Source organism: Aythya fuligula, chromosome 19, assembly GCF_009819795.1.
Source record: "Aythya fuligula isolate bAytFul2 chromosome 19, bAytFul2.pri, whole genome shotgun sequence".
Classification (NCBI taxonomy): Eukaryota; Metazoa; Chordata; class Aves; order Anseriformes; family Anatidae; genus Aythya; species Aythya fuligula.
In genome coordinates, this window is record NC_045577.1 from 11,856,935 (window position 1) to 11,880,620 (window position 23,686).

General features: G+C 46.4%; 2 protein-coding genes across 14 annotated transcripts in view; one reads left to right on the plus strand and one right to left on the minus strand.

Moving 5' to 3' along the window:
* LOC116496955 (dual specificity testis-specific protein kinase 2-like) overlaps positions 1 to 23,686 on the plus strand; it is a 90,197-nt gene that overhangs the window by 38,140 nt on the left and 28,371 nt on the right. Inside the window, exon 10 of one of the 13 annotated variants that reach the window (XR_004254065.1) lies at positions 8,106 to 8,847. The exons of 11 other annotated variants lie outside the window; for them this stretch is intronic. The gene's annotated coding sequence lies outside the window, so the exon portion shown is untranslated. Of the gene's footprint in view, positions 1 to 1,200; positions 3,177 to 8,105; positions 8,848 to 23,686 lie in introns of those variants that run through there. One more of the 13 variants, XR_004254066.1, reaches the window with a different exon arrangement.
* On the minus strand, positions 5,538 to 18,810 carry LOC116497047 (ficolin-2-like). Its single transcript, XM_032200544.1, has 7 exons — positions 18,675 to 18,810; positions 18,183 to 18,236; positions 14,789 to 14,824; positions 10,031 to 10,155; positions 9,434 to 9,563; positions 8,835 to 8,969; positions 5,538 to 7,469 (listed from the first exon to the last, which is right to left on the minus strand). The coding sequence occupies exons 1-7, from the start codon at positions 18,808 to 18,810 to the stop codon at positions 7,222 to 7,224; spliced, it is 864 nt and encodes a 287-aa protein (XP_032056435.1). The 3' UTR covers positions 5,538 to 7,221.

The window sequence follows — 23,686 nt, forward strand, 5'->3', positions numbered from 1 at the left end:
AGACCACCATATAGGAGGTCATGAATTCATCCCCTACTTGCATGGATATTCCTCTTTGTATTCCATAGGGTCATCCATTTAAGATTTCAAAGGAGTTTAGCCCTTCCTTTGCCCTTGATATATGCAAAAGGGCTAAAGGAAGAGACTGAGGCCAGACCAAACTTGCTTCTTGTCCCAGTTTCACAATTTGCTGTTTGATTTGTGTGTACTTCGGTAACACTAGTATGAAGGGAGTTCTTTTGGTTTTATTTATCTGCTTGGAGGTAAGAAACCTACTCAAGGATTACAGATCCATAGGAATGTTATTTTCTGCACAGAGGACAGCATTAGCCCATGTAGCTTGAGCTGTGATAAGCACCAATACTTTTGAGCTGGCCGTAAATGGGGGTGATGCCAGAGAAATTCCAATGCAAATGGCATTTTTGGCATAGTTGTTTTATCAGTGCTGGTGACTAAAGATGGCATGGATGTAGGTGCTGTTCTGCCATTGCTCACACAGTTGTATTATGTCCCAACAGTCAGAAAGGTTGAAACTATCACTCACTGCAGGTCAAACCACCAGCATTGTTCCCAGTTGCTTGGACATAATGTGACAATTAGTGTGAACCATGAACCATTGCCAGTGGGCCATCAGGAAGTGCAGGTTGTTGTGAAGAGAGAAGGAGGCTGGTGGTCTGGACAGCTGGGCTGAGTCATGGCAACCTCAGATAAGGGAACAAGCCTACTCTATCTTCTAGTGTAGGTATGGCTGATGAAACCAAGTCTACATGGCATTTTAAGAGCAGTCACAAGGGTGGACTCAGAGATGTGTTTCTACTAGGCTTGCCATGTGTCATATGGTTGGGACATCCAGCCACATGCTGAGTCTTAGGTGACCAAAGGATATCAGGCCTTTGCTAGAGGGACCTTTGGTTCCTGCTGCAAGGGCAAGTGGAACTGAGACTGTCTTAAGGTTCCATGTGGATGACAAAAGCTGATATTTGGAGGTTGCAGAGAACAGAGGTGGTCTGAGAATTTGGTGCATCTAGTTGACCAAGAGTTTCTCATCACTGGTCAGAACTAGAGGGAAAAACAAGCACAGGAAACCAGCCTCAATGCCCTCCAGCTGTGATCCCCTTGCTGGGACTGGAGGGCCTGGCTTTTCCACACCAATCTGACAAAGTCCAGATAATTAGTTGAATTTCATATCTCTTTGTCCAGGCAACTGAAGCAACACCAATGGTAGGTGGAGAGTCTCGAAGGCTTGCCTTGATCAGGACCTGATTAGGAGCTGCCTCCTCTGCCTCTTGGCCATTTGCTCTGCTGATGCTGGCAACATGGACCAGACAATGCTGCACCCTATGGGCCATGCATTTCCATGTCGTTCATTGTGTCTTTGTTTTTCAATGCTATTTGGAAATAAAGAAAGATTAGAGGTTCTTTACCACATCAGTCCTGGCTACCGTGTTTCATCATTCTGGGTCTACAGTGTGCTGCTGAAATGCCACAAGTTTTCAAGCAAGAGATACCAAACACAACTCAAGGAACATCTTTATGCTCTATCAGCATAGCTGATGTAAACCCTTAGTGAAAAGTCATTTAAACATTATTAGCTATAAGAAAGTGGTATTTCGAGCACGCTGCCTCTTGGTGCCCTTGGTTTGTGGTAGGGTCAGTTGGCTTCTTAAATCACCCCCTTGCTTCAGTTAGGTGAGAACAAGGTAACAGCAGCAGTACAAGCATAGTGCAAAGAGTGTTGGATTCATCTTTTCCATCTTAGCATCCCATGATAAGTCAAAAGGACCAAACCACAGTGAAATTATTTCTTTTCCCCGGATGCAGCTTCTTTTATGCTGTTTCAGTAGCCCTAATTACTCTTCAGATGCAGCTGTCTCACAAGCTCTTTGCCAGGAGGCAGTGGACCTCTAAGTCTGCTGCATTCAAACACAAACCCTATAGAGGCACTGGACCTCAGTTTTATTAGATTCTAACATGACCAGTCATTGGTAGGAAGGAGACCTTTCCTTCCAAAGCCCAGTCCTGTGAAGTCTATCATCTTTAGGGTTACAGCTTGTGAGAAACAATCTGCAGCCTGGATGGACCACATAACCCTGCTCTTCTGAGGCCATTCCTAGGAACACACTGACCACGATAAACTGAATTTAATGTCTTAAGATTTTAAGGTCTTTGAAACCTCTGGGTGAGCAGACACCAGTCACCAGGTGTCTGAGGTGCTCCAGGCACTGGAGCTAAGTTCCCCTGTGACCTGTGGAGAGGTGCACAGTGGAGCAGGCTGCCCCCCTGCAGCCCATAGTGCACCACAGCGGAACAGATCTCCACATTGCAGCCTGTGGAAAGCCCACACAGGAACAGGTGATCTAGGGGGATCTGCCGCTCCTGGAGGGTCCCAAGACAGAGCAGCCCACTCCTGATGGATGGACCTGAAGAGCCGCTGCCTGTGGAGAAGTCCACAGAGGACCAGCCCAGGAAAGATGGCACCAGAGCAGGGAAGAAAATGACTGTGAAGGGGTGGTAGAAATGAAGCACCATGGGCAGACTGACTGCAGGCCTCCCTCATGTCCGTCCCCTGCACTACTCAGGGCGGGGAGGAGGTGGAGTAGGGTGAAGGGGGGAAGGTACCCCCAGTTTATTTCTTTGTTTCTTACTGCTCCAGCCCATTAACAATAGGTAATAAATTTTATTAATCTTCCTAAGCTAAGTCTGTTTTGCCTCTGACGATAATTGTAGAATGATCTTGCTGTCCTTATCTCAATGCTTGAACCCTTTACATTTATCAGGGGCTCTCAGTGGGACTAGCTTTCTGAGAAGCCCCGATTCCCCTGTTTTGAATTTATAACAGCAAACAATCTCACCTCATTCTTCCACTCTGGATACTCCTATTTGAAGCGGCTGGCCCAGCCACACTTAAAACATCTTCTCAAAGGCTGTTCCTGCTAGGATTTAGGCTGCAAAACAGGTTTTCTTGCCTGCCATTCCTCTGTCTCTCTTCCTCTCTCTTCCACCCTGTGCCTGAAAGTTTTATTCCTCTATCTCTAGCCCTTTGCCTCACTACCTGGTCCACAGTGAATACTGTTAGTTTTGCTCTCTGCTTTTCTCTCATCTGCCTTCCTGACATACACCTTCTCAGCCTCCCACAGGAGGGTCTCCACTGACTGTTTGCTCCATACTTCCACCTTCTGGAGCTTTTTTTGTTGTTTTTTTTTTTTTTTTTTTTTTTTGTATATCTGGCCAGCCTTTAATCACAAAATGAACTTTCAAAACCCTTGGGCTAAAGGGTCCTCAGGATTCATCCTTGAGTAATTTCTCATTCTGACCCAAAGTCTCTCATATGATTTCTGTTTTGTGGGTTGTTATTATTCCAGTTGGGGTCAGCAAACGGATATTTCTGCTTATTGGAATTACTCCTGGTCTGTGGGGGGTTGATTCTTTCCCATTCTTGCGTAGTTGCCCACCTAATCATTCCCCCCACGCTCTTCTCCAGTGAATAACATACTCAAGATTGACATTGTTTCCCCCCCCAGGAATACAGATTAGGTCTTAGAAACTGATCTAACTGTTCTAATCCTATAGAGTCCTCAGTTAAAGACTTTATTTCCTTTTTAAAAAATTCTAACCCCTCTGCTGGTGTTTGTGTGTGTGTGGGGGGGGGGAGTTCACATATGTCCTTGCCTCGCTGGGACCTCGCTAAGAGAATACATAGGAGTGTTAGTACTGTTAGTATCAGGGAATGGGAAATTACCAATATCTCTTCTACATTGTTCTAATTCTTGCCAGAGCCTAGAGTGCGTTCCTTCTGTAAGGAAGGAAGTGTTAATTGCAGTTCCTGTCTCCCTGCCTGGAGTGGCTGCTGCTGCTGCTGCAATTTTAGGATTATAGGGATGGGTTAAATTATCTAAGGGTTCCCATCTACCTGTCTTTTCCTCTGACTCCTCTTTCTGCTGGTCCTACCCCTTTTCGATAAAAACCGACTTACACCCAGCACCCAGCAAGCAGCATAACTTGTCTCCTTCTCGGAAAAAGGAGTCTTATTGCTTACATATAAATTTAAAGCCTGAATTTTCATCAGACCTGTATTTTGGCCAAAATACAGCTGTTTACTTAATTGGTTCCTTTGTCCAGCTTAATATGCAGCATTTAATAATTTTCTTTTTTATAATTTCCTCCAATTTTGCGATTATTTTTCGAATTCCTTACCATTCTTCCTGCAGGACTGTCAGGCACTGCCCCAGGGATATCTCCCTGTCCCCTGGAATGCTTATTTCCCATTTTCCTAGCCCTTGCCAGTGTGCTGTTACAGAAATTTTTCCTCCTGCAGGGTACCACACACTAACATTCCAGTTCTAGAAAATGGGAGTGTACTGCCAAGCACTTTACTGTACACAGGATACCATACACTTATGGTTTGGTAGATTCTCTGGCATACTGCCAAGCATTTTACCATGAAAGGGGTATTGTACACTAAATTTTCCCAAGACTCTTCCTTTCTCCCTTTTACTTCTTGCTTCATCCATCTCTGACTGTGCCTCTTGTGGAGCTACAAAACCACAGATCAGGACTCCACACTTGCTTCCTACTAAAGTATGTCTCAATCACACTTCACACAGGAGTCCTACCTGACTCCCAGGGCAATTTCTTATCTTGGTTTACCAGGTAAATTCTCGAAACCGGAGTGCCTACCTTCCTTTCTTCCCTAGTTCTTCACTGATCCTGCCTTCTTAACCAGTCTCGGTTCCTTTGTCAGTTCTCTGCAGAACCACTGTCACCAATGCACATGACCACTAAAATCAGCAGGGCATGCCTTCCTGCTGTGGTGGTAACAGGTGTCCCCAGAATGCGACTGGATCCCGAATGAGCCCCAATTTGTGAGAAACTGTGAGAATCTGCACAGAATCTACACAGGCTCAGGTGAGGATTTCAGTGAAGTAACAATTCTACTTGTGATTGCGATGGTGGACATCCTGCAAGCAGGAGTGTATCATAACCTTATATCATCTATTACCCGATGCTTGATTTCTTCCCTGTTTCCTCATTGGCTGAGTACTACAGGTTCACAACCTACTTGAAGCTTGTTGCTATACCATATATGTAAAATTTTATTTGACCAACCTTTAATTTCTCCTTTTCCCCTTTATTTCTTCTTCTCTCATAACTGGAGGGGCCCATGATTATTATTATTATTATATTTTCTTTTTCTGATTTTGCAACTGCTTGTCTTGTTTTTCTTAGTCATCCTGCTCATTTTGGTACAGTGGGAGCTTCCACTGTCCCCTTATCTGCTTAACATACCCCCCACTGTTATGCCACTGTTATCCTTGTACAATCACTATTCAAAAGTGCAAGGTTAGTGGAATTTTCCACTGCAAAAACACAACTTTAATTCTTACAAACTGTGAAATCTTTGGGTACTTGCACATGGCAAAACTGCTGTGTTCTTCCTTGGAAAAAGCTGCTGTGGAGCCCTTGGAGGCTGGCAGTCTCATATCTTGGCTTAGGGGATGCAGGAGAACCTCATGCTCCAGCCAGGTACCAACTACCTCACCCAACACCCCCCAAATAAATACCTGAGTATTTCCTCTGAATCCGAGTGAAGGTGTAGGAAAACCAACCAGATGGACTTGGGCAGACTGTTCTTGGTGTGCTCTTAAACCTACTAACCTGTGTGTCTTTCAGAGCTGAAATTTAAATATTGAAGGTTTCTGTGTAATAAGAGGAGAATGTATTGGGGGACCAGAGAATGGGGACTCAGCACTTCTAGCTAGGTTAAAACAGGGGGGTGTCAGCATCAGTTCATGTCTCCACAAAGGAGCTTGTGGTCCTCAGTGTTGTCTGTGGCAGTGCTATGGGCTTCTCTGAGAGGCTGCTCCTGGACAACAACATTGGTGGCTGATCTGGTCAGACAGAACTGGATGCTGTAGGATGTTGGTCCTGCTCCTGCTGAGGACACTTAAATCACTGGGAATAGGAGAAAAACATAACAGAGCCCCTGGAGATAGGGAAGTGACTATGGTAAATTCAGTGCATTCTCTACTCAGACATGCACTTTGTCATGTACCTAAAAAAAAAGGAGTGAGCAGGGACAGGACCTAATGTATAGGGATGTGCAAAACCTCGGATTTATTTCTCAGCACGGCACCCATGTGCTGAGTGAGTGGCCTCTTCACTTTTCCCATACTCACAAGGTTTGGACTCAATGTTTTAAGGCTTACCAATGTTGTAAGTATTACCTTGCTACACATTTGTGCACTAAATTGCGCAATAAACCTGTGACCTTTAGGAACGTAACACAAATAAATACTCTGGTTCCACTGACTGATTTGTCCCTGCAGTGCAAATTTATCACTAGCGTCCCCTTTCACTCATCATCTATAGGGGTAGGAGTCAAAGAACAAGACATTCTATTTAACTTGTTCTGCTAATAGTCAAATTATGGATGAGCTGTTTCCATCTGCCCGTGGATAGCCTGTTTTCAAATGCTACTTGAAAGAAAAAGAAATGGAAGATACTGGCACCTGCTGGCCACTTGTGTGAGGTTTAACTTGGGACTATTTTAGTGTCTTAGTACTACACACGTTACTGGACAATCTTGTATTCAGCTCTTGGTTCGTGGTGGCTTAAGAATGAGATGCTGAAAACGTGCCTTGGTAATGGCTGAAGCTGGCTCTGGGCCTGGCTGCAGCTGGCTTTTGGTGGGCAATGTCACTGTGGTTCCTGGAGTACATGGTGTGTGAGACAATAGGAAGGTAAGCAGGGAGGTGACAGTGCTAACAACACTGTACTGGAAGCTCAGTCCTTTCCATTTCAGTCTACATAGCTCCAGCATGGCCTGAAGGGAGGGTGTGAGAATTCAGTCCTTTCAGATCATTCTCGGGTCCAACAGAAAAAGAGGCTGCAAAACCACTGAAGGCTTCATATACATGGATTAGAGAGAAAATTACCAGTATTTGCCACTGAAGGAAATACCATCTGAGAGCTTTGCTGAGATGCAGTAGCCTTACCATCACTTGGTCTTTAAATCAAGGCAATGATTTTTCAGAAAAAAAGATGCTCAAGCTTAGTCAGCATCTGGAGGGCTTCTGCTTCCTAAAAGCTGCTATGGTCTATAGCCACAAGTTACAATATAATTCTTTGTTCAATTTTGCCCTCAAATAACATTATGTTTTCTGTCTTCTGTTGGCTGTTGAGTGGCATGTGTTGGTACCAGTTAGACATCCTCTTGCCCTGTTACAGTGGCCTGAATTTCATTTCTGTTTGCTTATGGGAGTAGTGGTATTCTTTGCTGGTCTTCCAGTTTATACCATCAGCATAGCTCCCATGAACGCCCAGCCAGTACATCCCATTCAGGTTAGAGTAGTGGCAGTCATTGTACCACCATGCTCCCTTATAGGTTGTGGCACAATTAAAGGAGCTCATGTCGTTGTCCTGGTCTGTTGTTGAAAATGGCATGTCCTTGTGGTATGATAAGGAGTCTCCTGCAGGGGAGTACAAGTTCACAGTTACTCCAATAGTGCAGAAGGGAACTTAATGTTTCTGTGCATCATTGCAAGGTATCAGTGGGCCTTGCTGGATCATAGAATCATAGAATATCCTGAAGTGGAAGGGACCTATAAGGATCATCAAGTCCAGCTCCTAGCACCACACAGGTCTACCCAAAATTTTTGACCATGTGACTAAGTGCACAGTCCAAATGCTTCTTAAATTCTGACAGGCTTGGTGCACTGACTACTACTACTCTCCTGGGGAGCCTGTTCCAGTGTGCGACCACCCTGTCTATGAAGAACCTCTTCCTGATGTCTAGCCTAAACCTCTGATGCCTCAGCTTGGCACCATTCCCGTGGGTCCTATCACCGGTGATTAAAGAGAATAGGTCGGCTCCTGCCCCTCCACTCCCCCTTGTGAGGAAGCTGTAGACTGCGACCAGGTCTCCCCTTAGCCTCCTCTTTTCCAGGCTGAACAGACCAAGTGACCTCAGCTGCTCCTCATATGTCTTCCCTTATAGTCCCTTCACCATCTTTGTCACCCTCTGGACACTCTCCAACAGTTTACATCCTTTTTGTAAAAACTGTAAGGCAGTTTTTATAAATCATGCTGTTCTCTTGTTTACCTAGGTATCCTCCTTGGTCATAGAGAAAAGGAGTATCCTGAGCTCTACTAGAACTGCTGATACACATGGAGAACTTATCTATGCCTGTGGAGCAAATAGGCCAGATTCTGCTTGCAGTTACACAACTCTTACACCACTTGGATTCTCTGCTGAATTATTGAGATCTGGACTATCAGAAAGAGTTGCAGCGTACAAAGCCACATAAACAGAGCACTGCTATCTCAAATGTTGGTTTCACCCATTCTTACATGAAGGGTATTGAATTTTGCAGAGGATTTGTTTGCTTTTTAAAGAAAGAAACAAACAAAAACCACATCAGAAGTTAAGAAGATGTTGTGCTGATGCTGAAAGTATTGAATATCACCCCAGCCCTAGAAATACCAAACCTTCATGGTAAATATTTGCTTCCATTAAAACTGAAAGCAGAACTTGGCCTGGCTGCTATGAAGATGTGGGAATGCTATGTGTCCCACTGCTCAGAGCCAGATTCTGCATTTGCTGCAAAACTTTGTGGCAGGGCTTGTAGTTACTGCTCTGGGTCACATGTCTGTGCATGATGGGTGTCCCCTTCCTTCCCTGCACTCAGAGGTTACTGTGCACCTGGGGTGCCTTAGACAGATTTTAAAAATTGACCCCAAATGTGGATGGTGCATGATAACACTCTGTACTGTAAATACTGAATGCTTTTGAATTGCTCTGGGAAATGGTCTTTCCTAGTAAGCTTCTAACTTACCAGCATTTCCACCAAGGAAGTCTCCTAGAACTAGTTTGTACTTCTCAGACTCTCCTAAAATTCTGAAAGAAGCGTACTTGGCATAGTAGTAGTTGTTCTCAAAGTCTCTAAGGTCAATACGGAGTTCGCAGTTTCCTAGAAGAGAAGGACAGCAGTTCTGTGGGGCTGGTGGTGAGTATGCAAATGAAATTCAGGGATGAGGGGTTTAAGGAGCCCTGAGATAACTCAAGAGGAGCTACCACTACTTGAGAGATTATTATATATTTCAAATTGCTGCAGAACTATCTGTCCTGCATTATAATTGTGAGTCCAAGTCTGTTTGTGAACATGATTGTCATCACAAACAGTACTAGTAAATAGATGTGTTGGCCTATCTCCAGGATAAGTCATGCAGACAGCTGATTGACTTCTCTTACTTGTAGTTTTACCTTTTTTAGAGGTAAATTTCCTGTGTGCAATGGACTGCAAGAGCCTGCATGCTTTTTAAAATTAACTGCTGGGGCCCAAGAGAGATGCAAGAAGTTCAGTCTTTAATGGCCTAGCGTTGTGCAGTGAGTGCACTCTAACAGCCCCAGCCTGGGGAAGAAGGCAGACCTTACCCAGAGAGGTGAGGAAGTGGATGTTGTCATTCCCCAGCCAGAACTCTGTTAGCTGGTTGCCAAATCCTTGCTTGTATGAATACCAGTCTCGCAAAAAATTCACTGATCCATCCGAGCGTCTCTGGAAAACCTGCAGGAAATAAGAGTCTCACCCCTGTCAGGTCATTCTTCACTAAAAGAAGCTCCATTGCCTGACTGCAGAGAACAGGTGGCACAATCCTTTGCAGCAAACTCTCCCATTGCATTGGGCCACTCCAGAGGGTAGCTGGGGGCACTGAACCAACAGGGACTCACAAATTTGCTTCATCTATGCTTGGAAATGAGGAGGGATTTTCTGATTTAAGCAGGAATGGAAGAGAGTTTGTGGTGCTCAGTTTGTTCCCAGAGATCTCTCCCAAGAGAATCGCCTGTATTCACATGGATTTACCCAGGTTTAACACAAACTTCAGCTGTCACCTCTCTGACTTGGCTTCATTATGTGTTTTTCCTGTCTTTGATACTTTTCTTCTTTTTGTTGCTGTTTTAGTGCTATCATTTAGAGCGTTAACAAAAATTATTGTAGGGTTATAAAAGCTTCCCTCCCCCCATCCTACTTACAATCCATCCTCCACCATCTGTGTCCATATCACAGAAGACAGTGGTGGCATTGCAGCCTTGGGGGTAGATAGTGTACCATCCACTCAAGATCTTCCCTTTATCCAGCAGCTCTTGGCAGTTCCTGGCTTGTGAGCAAATCAGAGAAACAGTTGAAGTGGAGAGAATAATGATGTGCTCACAGCATCTGGACAGCACATCAGCCTCGTGCTATGAACTAGTTTCTTTGGGCCTTCAGTCTCCCATCTGGCTCTTTGCACTGCAGAACTCTGGTGCACATCTACTTGGAGACAAATCCTGCTACTCTGTGAGTCAATATGTCACAGGGTTGATGGGCTCTTCCTAAGAGATAGTCTAATGGGCTCAGACCCCTTTCATCTGCATGGGGTCTTTAGAGGATCTGGGTGATGGAGCTGCTTGGAAGTGGGATGACAAACTCAAGATCTGGGAATTTGTTTGGACTCAGGAATGTGGGGCACTGAAGTTGTATGGGTAGCTGGCAGCATAGGAGCTGTGACATACAAAAAATACCCCACCTACCTGTAATGCAGAAAATACCTTTCAGCTCATTTCCTGTGAATTCAACAGGGGGCAGTTTTGAATACATATGTCTATATTATGTATGTATATATTTTTCCCCACCAAATCCACAGCAACTCATATACATGGGTGCCAAAGGACTGATGGAAGTTCTTTACTCTGAGGGAGATGAGACACTGGCCCAGGCTGCCCAGAGAAGCAGTGGATGTCCCATCCCTGGAAGTGCTCAAGGCCAGGCTGGATGGGGCTTTGAGCAGCCTGGGCTGGTGGGAGAGGTCTGGCCTATGGCAGGGGTTGGAATTGGAAGGGCTTTAGGTCCCTGCCAACCCAAGCCATTATGTGATTCTATGATCCTAGCTTACAGCTGCATTTGTAGTATTATTTCACAGGAGAAAGTCTGGGAAGATTTACATTGAGCATCCTCAGTATATCAGATACGAAGAACCCTGCTCTACCCAGAACCCAGTGCTGTGTCAGTGCATGGTGTGGGGGTGAGAGGAATCACTGCCCTGGTGGGGGACACTGTCCACTTCTTGAAGGCAGGACCTGCCTCTGCTCTCCAGAGCTGCTCCATGACATGGTAGTAGTGATACAAGTGTCTGAGCATTATGAGCATCTGATGTGTGGGCACACAGCTGTGCCAGGCTGTCTTGTGAGCCTGAGTATTCTTCATAATGGAGGTCTGCTCCTGAACGTGGCCTATTACTTATTAGTCAAATGTATATACATGCCCAGGAAATGTAGACCTGAATAAGAGTGCTTGAGGCAGTGAGGTATGGCATCCTAATCTCTATTTCAGGTGTTACTGCAGCTCTCTAATCTGTTTGAGCCTCTTCATGGGATTCTGTTCTTATGGCATCCAAAGGTAGCCAGAGTGGGCTGAAGCTCTGCTTTGGTTCTAATTCAGGGAGATTTACTGATGCTCGCCTCCCTCTCCCTCTCCCTCTCCCTCTCCCTCTCCCTCTCCCTCTCCCTCTCCCTCTCCCTCTCCCTCTCCCTCTCCCTCTCCCTCTCCCTCTCTCTCTCCCTTTCCCTCCACTCCCCCCCTTCCCCTCCCCCCCTTCCCTTCCCTTCCCTTCCCTTCCCTTCCCTTCCCTTCCCTTCCCTTCCCTTCCCTTCCCTTCCCTTCCCTTCCCTTCCCTTCCCTTCCCTTCCCTTCCCTTCCCTTCCCTTCCCTTCCCTTCCCTTCCCTTCCCTTCCCTTCCCTTCCCTTCCCTTCCCTTCCCTGGCTGGAAGGCACCTCTGGGTCCATCTGATCCAACCTCTCTGCTCAAGCAGGGCCACCTACAGCTGCTTGCCCAGGACCACATCCAAGCAGATTTTAAAGATCTCCAAGAAGGAGACTCCACAACCCCTCTGGGCAACAAGTTCCAGTGCTCTGTCACATGCACTGTAAAGTCCTTCGTGATGTCTAGACAGAACTTCATGTGTTTTTAGTGGCTTCATCTTGGAAACCAGGATAGTGTGGCTGTAAGGACCAAAACAGACCTTCTCCAGGTCACACAGAGAGCAGGTTATTTAAGAAGCACTCACAGGACATGACTGTTCTATGTAATCTGGTCTGGGTGGCTTACAAATAGCCACGCAGAAGCTGCATGTGGCTGAGAGAAGCAAATAGGTAAACAGTAATATCTCCTTACTCTGTCCTTCAGTGTCACTCTGAATTAGTTGCTGCCCTGTCCTGACTTCTGATGCAGGGATTCTGCCTTACTGCTTGTTATCACTAGTCTGTTCTGCAAAGCCAACAGTGGGATGAAGGAACAAGGAAGAAACTCACCCAAAGTTTCTGGAAACCCAGGCTCTCCTTTTGTCCCTGTTGGGCAAACAACATAATCAATTGCTGTCTGCCTTCCACACCCAGTCCTTTGCTCTTCCACAACTTGACATTGTTTGCTTTTCAAGCCAAATCCTGCTGCATTGGTGTGAGCTGTGATGTTAGGTGAATTGATAAGCTCATCTGCATGCACAAAGAGGCATGGTGCAGCAAAGGCAGGAGGAAGAATTCGTTAGTGATCTGTACTGGCTGGTTCCCAGCCCATCAAAGGCCCATCTGCTCAAATCCAGAAGAGCACAGAGGGACAAAGGCAGGTGGGAGCCCAAGCCACAGGCTCCTGTAATTACAGAACCAAGTATCTTTTCTGGCTGCTTCCCAGGGCTGCCCCCACAGAGCCTCAGTCCCATGTCCACCTGTGACACCCAGAAGCCTGAGTCAACAGGAACAACTCTCCAGATTCCCTGGCAGGCACAGGGGGTGGCTGCCTGGGAGTGCAACACATTATGGGATGCAGGGGAAGAGGACAGGAATTATTGTGAGGTGTTCAGGGGAGGAACCAAAGGTGGGAAAATGGAGGGATTTAGGTGATTTGGGAAGGAAGAAGAAAGGGAAAGTAGAGGGTAAGGGGATTAAAAAGGTTGATTTTAGATAGCTGGTCAGTATGCTTGTTTGGCTGTGCCCTGCCCTGATCACCACAGTCTGCCCTGTCATCTTATTAAAAACCTTTCTAGTGGGTGAGAGCTCTATTCTGTGTGCCCATGTGTGTATGGGGTGTGAGTGCAGCACCTGGAGCCAAACCATGGGTCAGAGCTTTGTGGGGCAGCAACTGGCATAAGTGCAGGTGTGCAAGTGAGTGTGATGGCTAGCAAAGATCAACCCAGGTAAAGCTGGTGAAATAGTCTGGACTCCAGGGGGTGAGTGGGTCTGAACATGCTGCTGTGGGTGTGAGGGTACCTGGGAGTCTACAGGGGCAAGAGCACAGAGGGTTGGCTGTGGGGCTGGGGTGCTCCAATAGTTTTGCTTATGTGTGTGTGTGGTCTGGAGTCAGGCTGCAGCCTCAGGGTTCTGTGCCAGCGACTGGTGAGACTGAGATCTAGCTGCTAGTTAGACTGAGTAAATCCTCTTGCTGGAGGAATCCCCCTTGTACCTATTTATCTACGCAGAAAAATTCTCACCGGTGGACCACTATCCTGCTCAGCCAGAGAGGGAAGCAGGATGAAGCTGTTGGTGCTCTCTGTGCTCATGTGAGTGCTCTGAGTGGCTCTCGGTGAAGATGAACATGTATATTTGTATATTTGTTTAGAGGCACATGTGTATATATATTTATATTATGTATTTATGTGTATATATATATATATAATATATATAGTGTATACATGTCCTTTTCGTGTACATGCCTACTGGGAACTACTTCAGCCTGGTTACCAGTTAGACCTGGGCACAGGGACAGGGAGTGGCTCTCTTGCTGCTCTTGGGTTATTGGACCCAGTATGATATATTTTCCTTTGACACCTGATTAGGGGTCAGGAAGTCTAAATGACAAGAGTAATGCAATACATGTCTATGTCAGACCTGCTGGCTGCTAAGACTGCCTGACAAATGGGGTGCAAACATTTTGTGCCAGTGAGTATTAGGTGGGACACATAGAACAGTAGTAGATGGGTGTGGAAAGGAAGTCAAAACACACCTAGGGAAGGAGGCAGGGTCAGAAGCACCAAAAGGGGAACAGTTACTGCTGGCAGAGGTCTTTAGTGGGTGTTTCCGGAGCAGCTGTGACAGCTGGAGCAAATGTGCTATACTAGTGACCAACTCAGTAGCATTTGGCTCCTATTTCAAGCCAAAGACTTGTGAGAGAAGCCATGGTGCAGAGAGAGCTCATATGTGCCAGTGGCCTTAGCATGCAGGATGATGTCATCAGAAAAAATAATAACAATAATATATATATATATATATATATATATATATAAACATCACCTTGTTTACCCTATTAATAATGCTGGAGAGAGACAAGTTTCTGTGGCATTAACAGTAATTGAGTTTCATCTGAATCTCTGCCTTTTGACATAGCAGGGGAAGGTCAGAGTTCTGCCCAGATGTGTCTGGTCCCTTGGGCTGTGGTGTGCAAAGTCCTGCTGTGTCTGTAGTTGACAGTTCTGGACAGCAGCTTCAGGCTCCCAAGTTGGTGGCAGCCCCTGTTGCTGTCTGGCTGGTTTGGGAGAGGGGCTGCTCACATCACCAGGAGCCGGGCCTGAACCTCTATGGGGAGCTCCAGCAGACCAGGCCCTATGATGGGGGAGAGCTATTGTCAAATAGCCCAAAACAAGTACCCTGTGGGGTATTTTTATTTTTCTCTAGTTGCTCCCACATGGTGTGTTGTTCTAGAATGGCATGGGGTGGAAGTTGAACTAGGCAGACTCTCATCATAAATTCATCTCAGCACAATTTACCTTTTGGTCCTGGGAAGCCAGGATCTCCAGCCATTCCTGCAAGAGACAAGAGAAAAATGCTCATCACAGATGACTCAAAGGGACTGAATTACTGCAAATCCCTAAGTAGTGGCTCCCGGCCCTCTGTGTTTCCCAAATGAACAGGAGAGGCTGTTGTAAATGGTGCAAAGCCATGGTGCTCTGTGAGTGCCCCAGCTGAAGGCAGCCTGCGAGGCCCTGCCTGCTCTTCAAATCAGCAGCATCTCTCAGAAACAGCAGGACAATTGCTTCTCCTTCTGCTGGATTCATGCCTCTGTCTCAGTGATTGTTGTTGTTGTTGTTGGTTTTCAGTTCTAAGCTTGTGATCTGTGAGATTTCAGACAATAGCTGCTGTTTCAATGTGTCCTGTTTCAATCTCCTCCTGTGGGGTTCTGCTGATGTCTTGGGTGCTTCTGACAGGGAAGTACGTACATATTCAGCATTCAAAGGGCTGTTTTCCCAGCTGTTCAGTGTGCCAGTGCTCAGTTCCTAGATGATGCCATGTGCTGGGAGCTGGAAATGGCATGATTTGCTTCCTGATTCTGCACCATGTCTATGAATGCTTCTTAATGCATGGCTCAACAGTCTTGTCTTATGCAGCCCTGTTCTCAGCTTGAGTCTATGAACAGAGAGAGATCAAAAAAGTGACTTCCTCATTTTGTGGAGGGAGGTCAGCCCGTTGCAAGGAAATCCCTATTCCCTCCTTGCTTCACTGTATGCCAGCTGTCTCCACTCCAGGCGTGGAGAATAGGGAATCATAGAATCATATTCCAACCCCCTGCCTATATCAGGGACAGCTCCCACCAGACGAGGTTGCTCATAGCCCCATCCAACCTGGCCTTGAACACCTCCAGGAATGGGGAATCCACAGCTTCTTTGGGTAACCAGTTACAATGCCTCACTACCCTTACAGTGAAGAATTTCCTCATAATGTCTTATCTAAATCTATCCTATTTTAATTTAAGACCATTCCCCCTTGTCCTATCATTATCTACCCCAGTAAAGAGTCCTTCTCCATCCTTTTTATAAGACCCCTTTAAGTACTGAAAACCTGCCATGAAGTCACCCTGGAACCTTCTCTTCTGTAGGCTGAACAGCCCCAGATCTCTCAGTCTGTCTTCATAGGAGAGGTGGTCAAGCCCCTTGATCATCTTTGTGGCCCTCCTCTGGACCACATCTAAAAGCTCCACATCCTTTTTGTGCTTGGGCCCCCAGACCTGGGTGTAGGATTCCAAGTGGGGCCTCACAAGGGTAAAGGAGCACAGTCACCTCCCTCAACCTGCTGGCCACTCGTCTTTGATCCCACCCAGGATGCAGTTGGCCTTCTGGGCTGCAAGTGCACATTGCTGCATCATGTCAAGCTTTCGATCCACCCGAATCCCCAAGTCCTTCTCTGTAGGGCTGCCCTCAATGAGTTCTTGTCCTAGTCTGTACTCATGTCTGGAATTGCCCTGGTCCAGGTGCAGCACCCTGCACTTGGACTTGTTGAACCTCATGAGGTTCATGTGGGCCCACTTCTCAAGCTTGTCCAGGTCCCTTTGGATTTCTTCCCTTCATTTTGTCATATTGACTGCACCACTCAGGTTGGTGTCATCTGCTAACTTGCTGAGGATGCTCTCAATCTCCTTGTCTATGTCATTGATGAAGATATTGAAAAGCATTGGTCCCAATACAGATCCCTGAGGGATCCTGCTTGTCACTGACCTCCACCTAGACATGGAACCATTGACAGCCACTCTCTGGGTGAGGTCTTCAAACCAATTCCTTATCCACTGAATGGTCCACCTTTCAATTTCATCTCTCTCCAATTTGTAGATCAGGATATCATGTGGGATTGTGTCAAAGGCCTTACAGAAGTCCAAGTAGATGACATTAGTCAGTCTTCTCTTGTCAGCTGATGCAGTTACTCCATCACAAAAAGCCACCCAAAAAGCCACCAGATTGGTGATGTATGATTTGCCCTTGATGAATCCATGCTGGCTGTCTCAGTTTACCTCCTTGTCTTGCATGTACCTTAACATTGCCTCCAGGAGGATCCATTCCATGACAGATGCAGAGGTGAGTCTCACTGGTCTGTAGATCCCTGGGTCCTCCTTTCTACCCTTTTAAAAATGTGGGTGATGTTTCCCTTTTTCCAGTCACCAGGGACTTCACCTGACTGCCATATTTCAAATATGATGGACTGAGGCTTGGCAACTACATCAGCCAATTCCTTCAGGACCTTGGGATGCATGTCATCAGACTCCATAGATTTGAAATTGTTGTTTCATCAGGTGGTTTCAAACCTACCCTTCACTTACAGTGGGAGGGACTTTGTACTCCCAGCCCTCATTTACATGTTCAGGGAAATGAGATCTGTGGAAAGCCTGACCACCAGTGAAGAAGTTGTTGAGTACCTCAGACTTCCCCATGTCTGTTTTTAGCAGTTCTCCCTTCTCGTTTATCAGAGGGGGAACACTCTCCCTGGCCTTTCTTTTCTGAGCAATCTACTTATAGAACCCCTTTCTGTTATTCTTTGCATCTTTGCCAATCTCAGTTCCATCCTTGCTTTGACTTTCCTGATCCCATCCCTGCACATCCAGACAGCAAACCTGTACTCTTCCTAAGCCACATGTCCCTTCTTCCACTTCCTGTGCATTTACTTCTTGCACTTGAGTTTGACCAAAAGGTCTTTGCTCAGCCATCCTCATTTCCTGCCCTCTCTGCGTGCCTTCTTACACAGGAGGATGGAGAGTTCTTGTGCTCTAAGAAAAACATCCTTAAAGAGTTACCAGCTCTGTTCAGCTCCTTTGTCCCTAAGGACAGTGTTCAAGGGGATCTCAGCCACTAGATCTTTAAATAGCTGGAAGTTCGCTGTTTGGAAGTTCAGGGTCCTGACTTTGCTATTAGCCAAGACCATATTCCTTGAGATCACAGTCAACCAGGGTGTGGTCACTGCAGCCCACATTGCCTCCAATCTTAATCTTTTTTATTTGTTCATCTGCATTGGTGAGCATAAGGTCCAGTAATGCTTCTCCTCTGGTTGGTTCGTCTCATATCTGGACCAGGATGTCTCCTGGAGTCTTTAGGAGTCTCCCAGCTTGCTTACACAGCCTGCTGTGTAGAGAGATGTCTGCTTATACGGGGCTGATAAGGGGGACTTCAAAAAGAAGAGTAGTATCTTCCTCTGAGATGTGGTCCCACCCTACAACACTGTTCCTAGTACCCATCCCATGCCAGATGCATGCCCCAAATCTTCCTGCTCTATGCTACTTCAGGGCTGTTTCTTGGAGTATGACCAACTCTCAGGTATTTTATCTCTGTAGATCCAGTCTCCCTATGTATGCCCTGGACTTCAGTGGGTTTATAGATTGAAGCTGAGTATGTCATGCATTACCTTTTGTACCAGGTGGTCCTGCTTTCCCAGGGAGTCCCTGGGTTCCCATTTCTCCTACAAGGAAAAACTCAGTTTATATGTGCATATTGCAATCTGACCAGAGGGGAGGCGACACAGAAGCCTGGGCAGCTAGGCCTCAGCTTGTGCAGAAACAAGGAAGATGTTTTTTGTTCATCGGATGGTATTTTACAACATATCTCACTCCCTTTCTTCTACTAAAGCTGTACTACACAGGTACTGCCAATGTCAGTCTTATTTTACAATTCACTTATGAATTCCTGTGAGCTTTGTACATCTTGGAGCCAGTTTGTGGCTTTTGCCCCAGTGGAGCAGCTTCCTCTGTTGTTGTGACTCACTTTGCCTGCAAGTCCACTATGACATGGGAGTCTTTGAAGGACTCCTATGGGTATGAGGTGACCTTCAACAGCTCCTCCCCCCCACAACAAAGCAATCTAATATCAAAGCATTCATTGCTGGGTTTTGGAATCTCACCTTTTGTTCCTGGGAGACCTGGTTCTCCCTTTGAGCCAGAGGCACCTGGGATCCCTGGGCATCCTTGGAGAACAGCCAGCCGGTCAGCATCACCTAGTCCCACTATTCTCACCTCTGAATTAATGAAGACAGTCATCATGGAGATTATTATGACTCTGAAATGTCTTGGAGAGGAAACTGAACCCTTTGGGCTTCAGAAACAGTGCAAAAGGCAAAGATAGGCAAGTGATATCCTATCTGAGGAACGGAGTCTGGCATAATTATGTGTATTAAGAGACGGTATTGAGGTTGTTGCATATTAGAATTAGACACTGGATCTCTCTGGCTTCAGGGGAGTTTAGTGGAAGAAGGCTGTGATATGTGACATTACATGCATGACAAATACATTGTAACTTAATAAAACAGAAGATGTGAGGTGCTCTGTGGGGTAACACAGCAAAAAGTAAATGGCACTGATGAGTATGTGGATAGTAAAGATTCTGAGTTAAAGAGATCCTAAAGATCTAGCCTGATTTCCTGACACCAGATCAGTTTAAAATCACGCCTATTGTCTTTCTGGAGAATATAGACCAAAAACTGTGTTGTGCAGTGTTCCCAAGTAGCCAGGGTGCCACAGATGGAAAACATAGAAGAGGGTGGAAAACTATGAATGGGGCAGCCTGTTTCTGGAGAGCCCACTAGAGAGTTGTCAGGATGCTAAACCTTTTGGTTGGAGCCAGCAGCTTTGCGAAGCCACTACTGAGACTTCATCACCCATCTTCCTCCTTTCAGCTGAATTAAAGAGATGCATAGAAGGAACAAATCCTGCCCCCCATCCCCACCCCAGCTCAGCTCAGCTATAACAGCCTGCCTTAGGGCAGTTAACAGTAGGATTTGTGCCCCACTTACCTGGGCAGGTGTCCTGGGGATTGCAAATGGTGACTGTTATGCTGAGCAGGAAAAGAAGGACTGCGGCTACACTTCCCATTGCTGGCACAACTCTCTGCTCTCTACTTAGCTTTCCTTCTCCATGTCCCAGGCACTGTGGTTAGTATTGATCCATCTAGGCCTTTTATACCTAATAAAAAAATTCAGTGTAAGCTCCACCTCTGTGCTTGCCTGGGTCCCCACTCTGCGTCAGAGCTTTTCCCAGATAATCAGCTTTCCACAGGCCTGATGGGGAAAGTTCTTGCCTGGCTGCCCCAGCCTGCCTTGTCTCAGGCCTTTGCAAATTTTGGATACATATCTCCTCCTGTACTGTGTTTCTAGATAAAATGAACCAGCAAAAACATACATTTAGCTAAATGGAGACAGCTCCCCTCTTCCTTCCTGCTAGTGGCACTTTACAAAGAGCAGCACTTACTGTGTGTATGGGGGAACTGAGACATGAGGAAAAGAAAAGCCCAAGGTCAACAAAGATCACAGTCAGAAGCTGCAGTGCCTGACTCATGCTCCAATGCTCTGCCTGCCAGGCAGTGTTGGGTCACTTTGCAACCTTTCAAACAGAGGTTTCAATTTATACATGTATGTAATCCAGGACTGACCTGGAGTTAAAACTCTGCATATCCAAGTGAAGTTTGGTGGGAAGAGCATGTCTGACTTTTTCCCTGCCTTTTTTTTTTTTTCTCTTCCCCCCTCCAGTTCCTGTTCATTGTAATAAAGAGTAGGTTTTCAGTTTCTCTGCTGTGCACTCTGTTCATTTGTGTCAGCATTACGAGGTTCAAACTGTCTCAAGGCTGACTCTCATGTTACCTCTATGTACAGAACCTTTAAAGTTTATAGCAGAGTTTTTAGCAGCTCTGTTCAGCTCCTTTGTTCCTAAGCACAGTGTTCCAGGGGATTTCATCTTTAATATAGCTTTAAATAGCTTGAAGTTCACTCTTCGTAACTTCAGGGTGCTGACTTTACTCTTTGTCAGGCCCATGTTCCTCAAAATCACATAGTCAACCAGGGTGTGGCCACTGCAGCCCAGAAATGCAATAGATGTTTATGATTGTTTGTGTTCCCAAGACACAATTTTCTTAAGGGCAGTGCAGGTCTTACTTTCCTTTCCCTGTCTAGAGAGAAAAAAAAAAAAAAAAAAGCCTGTAGATAAATCAGAAGGAATGTGATCTGACCACCTGAATTCAAATTTGTTTTTTTTTTTTTTTAAAGCGGGAAAAAAGATTATCATTCATGGCAAGTGTTATGCATGTAGTTCTCAGGGAGAAATGAGAATAGCTTCTTTCTTCAGCTTTTCAGAAGGAGAAAGAGAGAGAAAAAGGATGAGCAGGCGTCTCTGATCTGCTAGGGCAGGAGAGGTCTATGCAGAGTCATTTAAACTGACTGGGGACCTGTGCATTCCTCTTCTCTCCCTCTCTACATCGCAAATGTTCATTCAGCGCAGGCTGCTACCTGTGTGGGACACAGTTGTTTCTGCCCTATGGGGCAGGTGAAGATGAAGAAATGACAGCTGCTAGTACTGAGAAGTCTCCTCCTACACAGTACCCTGTATCCTGTGCTGTGAGCTTGGTAATAGCTACAATACTTTGTTACAAAATCTAGCAGTAAGAGCTACCTGCTTCGCTTGGTAAGTCACTCCAAAAAAGCAATGGTTAAACTGGCATCACAGGTTATCCTGTCTTTACAATCTGCCAAGGGCTCCTGGCTAGATCTGTCCTGGCCAGATCTGCATCAGTCTGAGAATGCATATTGTGGAGGCAGCACTGACTCCTGGAGATGTCAGCTTGCTTTCAGACAAGGAGGCAATACTGCAGTGTTCTTGTGGACATGGCTAACTTTGGGAGCAGGGGGGAAACTGCAATTGAAAAAACAGTCCAAAGTAGGTCAGGTCCCTGAGGGCAGATATTGTAATTTACCCAGTGATCAATATGCCCTAAATTGTTTTTCCTCACACTGTGTCCTAATGAAGATCAAATAGTGCAGATTGCTTACACCATCAGCAATTCTTTTTTTCTATGTAGGTTCTCACTTGCGTCCTAGGAAATATCCCTTGTTGATTGCGAAAGTCCAGTATCACTTTGGGAATGCAGAAACAGGAGTTTTAAGTACATTGCATGAATAGGGAGTGCCTCTAAACACCATGACTTCAGCTCCAGAGATGTAAATGTCACAAGTGAAGTCTCAAGAACGTAACTGACTTGTAAAGCACCAAGAAAATAAGCTTAGCAAATCAGAAGGCACAAATGACAACAGATCTTCAAAAAGTGCATGTGGGAACATGATAACTGCACAACAGAGGATTTAACACTGATTTATTCAAAATCGTGGGTGAAATCAAGGCTCCTGGTAGTTTTTACACTGGTTTCTTTACCATCAGGAGGCTAGAGCTTCACAAAAACACCAGAAAAGCTGCAAAGGCTGTTAATACCTAAAACAATAGGCAGCAAGTCCCAGTCATGACATTCCTCTGCTTTGTCTCATGGCTAGGGACATTGCCACACAACTTCTAAAGATGCCAGAAAGGCAGACAGATTGTGCTGAGGAACTGAGAAATTCTGACAGATCTGACTTCATGCTGACGTGTGGAAAACACACTCCACAATCAGTAAGACTGTAAAGTAAGTATATTTATTCAGTGCTGGGCAGCACGGGGAGTAGTCCCACCAAAGTCGTGCACACACCACAAGGCAACTTAATGCAGTAAAGAATTACATATGCATGAAGTTTCACAATGCGCCTATACATATTCATATATACATCGCCTTGCCGAGGTGATCAGCTCCAGGGCAGACGTGTTCTGCAGAGGAGAGGGGGATCAGACAGGCAGGGCTATTTTTTCCGGCGTCGAGCCCACTTGAGGGAGCCGCCAGGACCCAGCAGCCCTCACGAGGGAGGCTGACGAGTTGTAGGCGGAGCTTTCAGCGCCCCCTTCCCGGCCGTTCAAAAGCTGCCCCTAGGGAGCACCAGTGACCAGGAACGCGGCAAACAGGGCGTGGCGCGTCAGAAGGGAGTGGCGCGGCAGATAGCGCAGGCAGGGCGAGCGGGAAGGGCAGAGCGTTCCCCCCCCGCCCATATGAACAACTCCTCTAATGGCGGTCTACCACTAGCTAAGCTGCAATGGTGTCCACCAGGCACAGTGTTCTCACTAGGAAGTCCGTACATACCCAGACTGACTGTCCGCTCAAAAATGCAGCAGTTCAGGTCTCTGGATGCAGGGAGTGCCTGAGCCTTTTGCTGCCACCTGCGGGGGGCAGAGAAACTGTGTGTGTGAGGTGTGAGCAGGTGGATGACCTGGTCCGCCTGGTGGTAGAACTCAAGGAGGAGGTCGAGAGGTTGAGGTATAACAGGGAGTGTGAGCAGGAGACAGACTTGTGGAGCAACTCTCTGCAGGGCCTGAAGGACAGGTACCGGGGTGAGACACTCCAAATGGGAGTGGACCCCCTGCCCTGTTGCTGTCTGGCAGAGGGAGGGGACCTGGGAGTTGAGGAGGAATGGAAACAGGTTCCTGCTCAACATTGCAGGCGATGCCCCCTCCTACTGGCCCCACCTTCCCAGGTGCCCTTATGCAATAGGTTTGAGGCCCTGGAGCTTGAGAGACCGGTGGGTAAGGATGAGGTAGAAAGTCTACCCAGGAGGATGCCTAGGGCAAGGAAGTCGATTCAGGACTTCCTCCACCAAGACAGAAAGAAGGGTGATTGTTGTGGGTGACTACCTTCTCAGGGGAACAGAGGGTCCTATTTGTCGGCCTGACCCTACCTGTAGGGAGGTCTGCTGCCTCCCTGGGGCCAGGGTCAGGGACATTGCCAGAAAGCTTCCCATCCTGGTTCTCCCCTCTGACTATTATCCTCTTTTAATAGTCCAGGCTGGCAGTGATGACATTGAAGAGAGAAGCCTGAAGACTATCAAATAGAACTTTAGGGGACTGGGATGGTTAGTGGATGGAGCAGGAGTACGGGTGGTGTTTTTGTCTATCCCTGCAGGGGTGGGTACAGAGAGGACATGGAAAGCCCACCTGATAAACACGTGGCTCAGAGGCTGGTGCCAACACAGAATTTTTTTTTTTTTTTTGGACAGTGGGGTGCTCTACTTGG